The sequence below is a fragment of the Poromitra crassiceps genome (assembly GCF_964638095.1).
Source record: "Poromitra crassiceps genome assembly, chromosome: 2".
Lineage (NCBI taxonomy): Eukaryota > Metazoa > Chordata > Actinopteri > Beryciformes > Melamphaidae > Poromitra > Poromitra crassiceps.
The window spans coordinates 26,258,472-26,265,971 of record NC_139624.1 but is presented as its reverse complement, the minus strand read 5'-3'; the positions used below and the strand labels follow the sequence as shown (position 1 = coordinate 26,265,971).

General features: G+C 43.5%; 1 protein-coding gene across 1 annotated transcript in view; it reads left to right on the top strand.

The window, feature by feature from the left end:
* dgki (diacylglycerol kinase, iota) overlaps window positions 1-7,500 on the top strand; it is a gene marked incomplete at both ends in the record, with an annotated part of 156,072 nt that overhangs the window by 82,467 nt on the left and 66,105 nt on the right. The window contains one exon of the mRNA XM_083661748.1: window positions 5,774-5,882. Within this exon, the coding sequence (XP_083517874.1) occupies window positions 5,774-5,882 (109 nt within the window). The remainder of the gene's footprint in view (window positions 1-5,773; window positions 5,883-7,500) is intronic.

Sequence of the window (7,500 nt, the reverse complement as noted above, 5' to 3'; positions counted from 1 at the left end):
GAGGGGGAAATGTCTGTGGTATTGACCGAGGTTGAGGGTGAAATGTGTGTGGTATTGACCGAGGTTGAGGGTGAAATGTGTGTGGTATTGACTGAGGTTGAGGGTGAAATGTGTGTGGTATTGACTGAGGTTGAGGGTGAAATGTGTGTCGTATTGACTGAGGTTGAGGGTGAAATGTGTGTGGTATTGACCGAGGTTGAGGGTGAAATGTGTGTCGTATTGACTGAGGTTGAGGGTGAAATGTGTGTGGTATTGAGTACTATTGACTGAGGTTGAGGGTGAAATGTGTGGTATTGACTGAGGTTGAGGGTGAAATGTGTGTGGTATTGACTGAGGTTGAGGGTGAAATGTGTGTGGTATTGACTGAGGTTGAAGGTGAAATGTGTGTGGTATTGACTGAGGTTGAAGGTGAAATGTGTGTGGTATTGACTGAGGTTGAGGGTGAAATGTGTGTGGTATTGACTGAGGTTGAAGGTGAAATGTGTGTGGTATTGACTGAGGTTGAAGGTGAAATGTGTGTGGTATTGACTGAGGTTGAAGGTGAAATGTGTGTGGTATTGACTGAGGTTGAGGGTGAAATGTGTGTAGTATTGACTGAGGTTGAGGGTGAAATGTGTGTGGTATTGACTGAGGTTGAGGGTGAAATGTGTGTGGTATTGACTGAGGTTGAGGGTGAAATGTGTGTGGTATTACTGCACGCTGCAGATCTCTCTCTGGGTCTGGGACACAGAAGGGGTTTGGAATCCTGCAAAGTCATTGGTTTGTGCGGAATCCCGAACCCACCAATCAGTAACGTCTTTAGCGGTCAGGCACGCCCACCCAACCTGACTCTGTTGACTTTTGAAAATGAACCACTCACTCATTGTTGCTACGATCTGTCAGTCATTCAATTGTTCCCGACCTCAAAACACCAGCAAGGGCTGCAAAGTGGCACAGACTCATTTATGTAGTAGGCGGAGTGCAGCGATTCAACGTGACATTTGAGTCTGCAGAAGGCAAGGAATCTACCTTGTGACATGAGAGATGTAGTCGATTGAGCAGTTTCATACAAAACTAAATGTTATATTTCATTTTCAGGACAAACTGCGACTTTCTTGACATACAAAGTTATCTTTCAAATTGACAAAATGTACATGTGGACATTAAACATCTTTAGATCAAAAAAGGATCGTCTGTCGCCATTCACCACCATTCATATTTTTTTAAGACCTTGGTACGCATGGTGACGCAGAAAGTGACGTCCACTTTGGCTCTCTATTGTCATGTTGTGTCAGCTTTCTGGAGTGAGCTTCATAAGATGTGTAACACAATGAAGTTATGCTTTCGACCAGATTTTTTCTTCATGATATTTGATGTTGATGTTACAGAAACCAGCAGTTATATTATTAACATGATTATTTTGTTAGGAAAAAAATTATTTTGTAAAGCTGCTGATGCTGATTCCTTGAATATTAATTATTTTAGAATGTTTATTAGTTACTTTATTTTGTAAGGATATATTGCACAGCATAATGATGATGTTACAAAAATACCTTGAAAGATGGGACACATTTATTCAAACAGAAGACTGGTAATAAGCTGGTGCTCAAGCAAAAAAAAATGCTGCGGGAGACACTGGGTCCTGGGAGAGTGTTGTGTGTTGTGATGTAATGTAGTGTTTTTGGTTATTGTGTCTGTCGAGATTTCTGTCCCTGTCTTTGTGTATTTTAGTTTCCATGTTTTCATGAAAGAATTAAAAAAAGGAAGGAGAGAAATAGAACAACAACAGATGGAGGCAAATATCAATAAAGAGAGGCAGACTGACAGAAAACTTTAAAGGGAGGTTTTAGTTGGGAGAGAGACAGAGGCAGAAACATGGAGAGAGGACTGCTGACTCATCATCTGACTGAGAGAACACATCTCTCTCTCTCTCTCTCTCTCTCTCTCACACACACACGCCTCGAAAGCTTGTTTTATGGTCGCCACGCTGAGCCAGGCGCGTGGGAGGAGCGAGGGCCGCGAGCCAAAAATGATGTAAATTTTTGGGGCGCGCCCCCCGCCACACTCCGCACGGCTTCTCTCCAAACAAGGATGCTTTCAAGGGATGACTCGCCTGTGTTTTCACCACATTTCTTGACCAATGTAACTGTTCATTTTTAGTACCGGTAATTTCAAGTAAATTATGTGTTGTGTTGAAGCAGCACGAGTAGGCTATATCAGGGCTGAGTGAGAACTGAAATGCCTATCCACTTCAAATTTAAATTATCATTAAAACTGTGTTAGTGTGATTAACAGCGCTTTGAAAAACACAGTAAATACTGTCCATCATCAACCAAAGTTAGGAACAGACTCCCAGACTCCCGCCTTGGTGAAATTACTTCACTGAGTGTATCAGTACATTTTGAACATTTTCAGCACATTTTATTTATTTTTTATTTTTGTTAAAGTAAGTGTTGTAGGTGTCAGACGGAGTTTAGTCTGACAATGTTGTGCACACCGGATAGTTACTTAGGTTAAGTACATACATAAGTACAAGTGCCTGGGTACCGAGCAGACGGCGGTATTTGACAATTTAGCAACTAAATCATAGATTATTGAAAGATATTCCATATTCCAGACTGAAATGCTATAACAGAAGTGTGAGTATTGGCCAGAATTACATGAACATTTGGACACTTATTCAGCGGGTATCTTGCATGTTGCGTTCGGGTACACTGTAAAAAAAAAAAAAAAATTGTTGCAATTCCATGTGGCCCGCGGGCCGCCAGTTGAGTATCACTGATGTAGATTTAAGCAATATAGCATGAGAGCTAGTGTGTTGTGGCAAATATATCCCGCTGATCAGTTGTTATCCCACGAGGCCGCAGGCCGAGTGGGATAACAACTGATCAGCGGGATATATGCCACAACACACGCATGGGGTGGGTATCCCGCTAGTTATAATAAATAATAAGTCTTTCAGAGTGGATAAAGATGTTTAAAATCTTTAAAAGAATACATATATATAGATAGATAATATATTAGAAAAAAGAAGGATAAAGACAACATTTTTGGAACTCGTTGTTATGCCCGAGTGGAGCATACAACAATAATAGTAATAGCCTAATGGGTTTAGCACCCCAGCCTTGCTCTCTCGTGAGGGAGAAATCCACAAACGCTACGGATCAGCCTCCTGAAAATCTGTGCAAAGATCGGCGCGGCCTGGGGTCCTTCAGGCTAGAGCGAGGTGCTCGGGGGAGGCGAATGACGTGCAGCGCACAGGCCTTCTTGAGGCGTCCTCTTTGCCCATGGTAGGATTGCCTTTTCCCCGTGAGGGTCTGGTGAGACGAAGGAGGAGCCCGGCCTGGAGTCACCCACAGGGCCTAGACCCTCCATGCACCGAAGGCATTACAATACTGCGGTGTAGCACTAACTATTGCAGCGGATTGGGCGTGATCAACCCTTCCGCGGGCAACGTTGCAGACAGAGTAGGAAGGCTGATCCGTGAGCGGCTGCTGCTGGGACGCGAGTCGGGGTCTTAATCGGCCTCGGCTGGGTATACTGGGCGAGGGTGTATGATGTTGACAGACCCGAAACACCTCGCGACCCCAGTTAAGATCACTGATGACGCGTCCCAGCGCATGCTGTAGCATGTATTTTAAACCTAAGGGCAATAATAGGGATGCACCGATCGATCGGCACGTGACCGGAAATGGCCGATTTCCACGTGATCGGCCTCGATCGGTGATCTGCGCCGGTCACTCTAAAATGCAGATTCTGTGAGCCGATTTTCAAGTGACGTGCGCGCACCCAAAAGCAGCGAGACCGAGACGGATGAGTTGCAGCCAAAACAAAAGCTGCCACTACACACATGCCACAGCATGTCTTCGTCAGTGTGGAGCCGCGGACTGGAGGGGCCGGGTAGGTTGGAGTCCACTCCAGTCTGAGCGGCTCGCTTCACCTCACCCCTCTTCCGCGACCAGCTGCACTCCACATCACCGCTGCCTGCTGCTGCTATCTGCCAGTCACGTTGTAACGTGGATACAGGAGAGGACTTTTGTTTCGTATTGCGAATAGAACGACGAACATAATAATAAAACGCATCGGACCAGTGTGCAAGGTTTACTGTGCGAGATGATTTTTTTTCGAATGGCGGATTGAAAAAAACGGACTGTGTATAAACTACGATATTCAAACTGAGTCAACTCAAACTCATTTCCTCATCTAGGCTACTCAATAACAGCCAAATCCACAACTGTAGAGTGGGCATGGCTTCGAAGGTCTCTGGGCTCCAGACCTATAGGCTATAAACTCCTTGTCCATGGATAACATTTTGACGTTTATTTATTTTATTTTAGTAGTTTATTTGGCAGGGACATATACAAAAAAACATTAAACCCCATAGGGGAAGAGATGCTTTGTAACAGATTCAGCCATAGGCTACTTTCCATCTGAAGCCGCTGTTCTGTTGCACGTTTTTTCTTTTGGAAAAGTAAATGCATGATAGCTGTGGGATATACTGGAATTAATTGTTTTATATTCATTGTATTTACACAAAAAAGAACAGCTCTGTCCAGTAACCTGGAACACTTTTATTTTGAGATGTTTTTGAGTGAGATCGTCCTACCTCATGCAAATGATAAGAAATGTGACATGAATGTTAATTTTCTATTAAAGCAAAGTAAAAAAAAAAAAAAAAACGTCAAAAAATAACCCGTCAATTATTGTTATTAGAAAGAAAATCGGAATCGGCAAAAATCGGTATCGGCAAGTCAGACTATTCAAAAATCGGAATCGGCCAACAAAATCGCAATCGGTGCATCCCTAGGCAATAATAATTGTCTATATGTTCTCAGAGGGGAGGCTCAGTCTCCCACACTTTGAAAACCCCTGCTCTATAATGTATCAGTGATGGCTGTCAGAAAGTAGAGCTATTTAACACTCCCCCCCCCCCCCCCCTGTATGTACGTATGTGCGTGTGCGTGTGTGTGTGTGTGTGTGTGTGTGTGTGTGTGTGTGTGTGTGCGTGTGTGTGTGCGTGGGAGGGGTGGGGGGTTGGTTACATGTTAGTCTGTGTGTAAGAAAAAGAGACAGGAAAGGAAAACAAAGTCATATTGAATGTCGATGATGTATGTTTGCCTTTTCTTTCTTTTCTATTCCTGTGTCTGAGCCTGTTCGTCTGTTTTGTTATGTCCGTGTATTGTTCTTAAAAACACTGAAAATAAATATTTTACATTTTTTATTTTATTTTTTATTCTATTTTTATTTTATCATCTTTATTATTATTTTTTAGCACCTTCAACAATACCACGATAATACTGATAACTGATCATTAACTGACCCTGATCATCAGGCTCATCAGCCCTGATGAGCCTGACCCTGATGAAGACCTACAGTATGGTGGCAACGCGTTGGTCATTTTAAATCTTTTTTTTGCCATGTTAGAATAAAGGCATTTTAATTACACCAACTCACAGTGTGCCTCGGATTCTGTTTGAAGTCAACCTGCATTTTTTCACATTTTACCAAGATACCACTCATCCAAGGATTCTCTTCACAAAATGAAATAAGCACAGCACAACACCTGAAATATCCAAAGAGCACCTGTAAGTGATCACTACAAGGACCCACTCTATTGTCTACATTAATAAGCATGTTAACCATGGGAGAAAAGGGAGAACACTAAAATGCAGTTACATGTATTTTCCCCCCTGCAGCTGTGATACTGTATATAGGTTATTCTGACTGTAAGTATCTCAAATCTAATTGTGATTGTGAATGAACTCATTTTCCACTTTGTCCATCTTGTCTGTAGGAAAGCCATCTCCCGTTCAGGCCTCCTGCACCTCGGCCCGTCCCAGCTCGCCCTGCCCCCCCCGTCCAACGGCCCGTCCAAGGAGCTGCACACCTCTGTGGACTGGACGGTCAGACATGCACCACATTTGCTCTATATTCAATTAAATATCAATAATCACATTTTCTTTCTTTCTCCTTCTTTCTTTCTTTCTTTCTTTCTTTCTTTCTTTCTTTCTTTCTTTCTTTCTTTCTTTCATATTGAGTGCCCTATCTTCCTTATTGTGGCGCAGCAGTGGCGCCGGGGCAATTAACGCCAGGCATTGGCGCAGTTGGAGGCGTGTCCAAGTCGTTTGCTAATTGGACAGCGCATATTTCCCCCCTTTGCACCCTGCGCAAAGCTCAAGTGGGGCAGTTTAAGCAGTAGAATTATTCACAGGCGTGGCCATTCATAACAGTTGGTTGCTTCACTGAATACATCTGCTCTGCAATGTACACACACATGCAGGTAGAAAAAGGCTTCTCCATGCAAGCTCGTTCTTACTCGGTATACAAATTACATTCTACACAACACACAAATACATGCAACACTTGCCTGCCTGCAGTCACCCCAACAAGCCTAATGATAGACATATTATTCCCAATTTGAAGATAGCTGATACAGACTCCTCTCCAGTCAGCTCCATTTAAACAGTCATTTGAGTGATCTTATCTCCACACGTGGCATTAGTGCTGTCAGCGCAGAAGAAAGGAGCTTTCCTCTTGTCGTATTGCACTCAATCAACAGAGCCTCCTACTGAGAAATTGAAAGTGAAACCTAAAATTGTACAATTTGTCCTAAACTCCCACGTGTTTGTAACAGTATAAGCGGTAACTTTATACTTGTTAGTAATCGGAGCTGTGTGTCAAACCATCCAACACTCAGACAGTTAACATGAGTGCATTGCGGAGACTGGCATACTGCCTCTGTTCACCATGTGATTCCACTGGATACACGCTGTGGGTGAGGACAAGTAATTAATCCATTATCCACAGTAGGCCGTGATATGATGAAATGAACTCTCTGTTAAGGTGTGTTGTCGGCAGCTTTTTGTTGAGTTATTACAACCTGCGCTCCAGTTTAATGGTAAATTAGCAGTTTATTTGTAACTCCAGTCTTCCGAGGCAGTTTTTCATCTAGCTCCTCACTATTCAGACTATTTACCTACCTAACCTTAATGAATGTACCTAATGCTTACTGTATATTCCGATGCACATTGCTCAGTGACTAACACAACTCATTGTTAGAGTGGAAAATATACTATACAGTTTTTATCAGGGGACTGGGGTCATAACAAGGCAAATTCAGGCGAGTCAGTCACTCAGTCCAGGGCATGCAGGGATGTTTACTATAAATAGAAAAGTCTGGTTTGTGAGACGGCGTTTCCCAGCGGGGCGGGGTTGGACCATCGGGCAATCACTGTGCTTAAACACGCCCAAACACGCCTGACAGGGTCACCGGCTGAATAACAACAAACGCACCTCCACACATTCACACGACAACAAGCTCAGACAGTAGGCTGCTCCGAGCCCAGAGCTGACAGAGCAGGAGAACAACGAGCCAGGGAGCCCTATTACTCAACACTCAACACAGGAGGCAGGAGGGAGCTCACTCCACGCTGCAGCAGACACAGAGATTGCAGAGAGAACTGAAAAAGTGTGATTATGACGTTTATTTCAGTGCGTTCAGCAACACACTCAACACTCAGT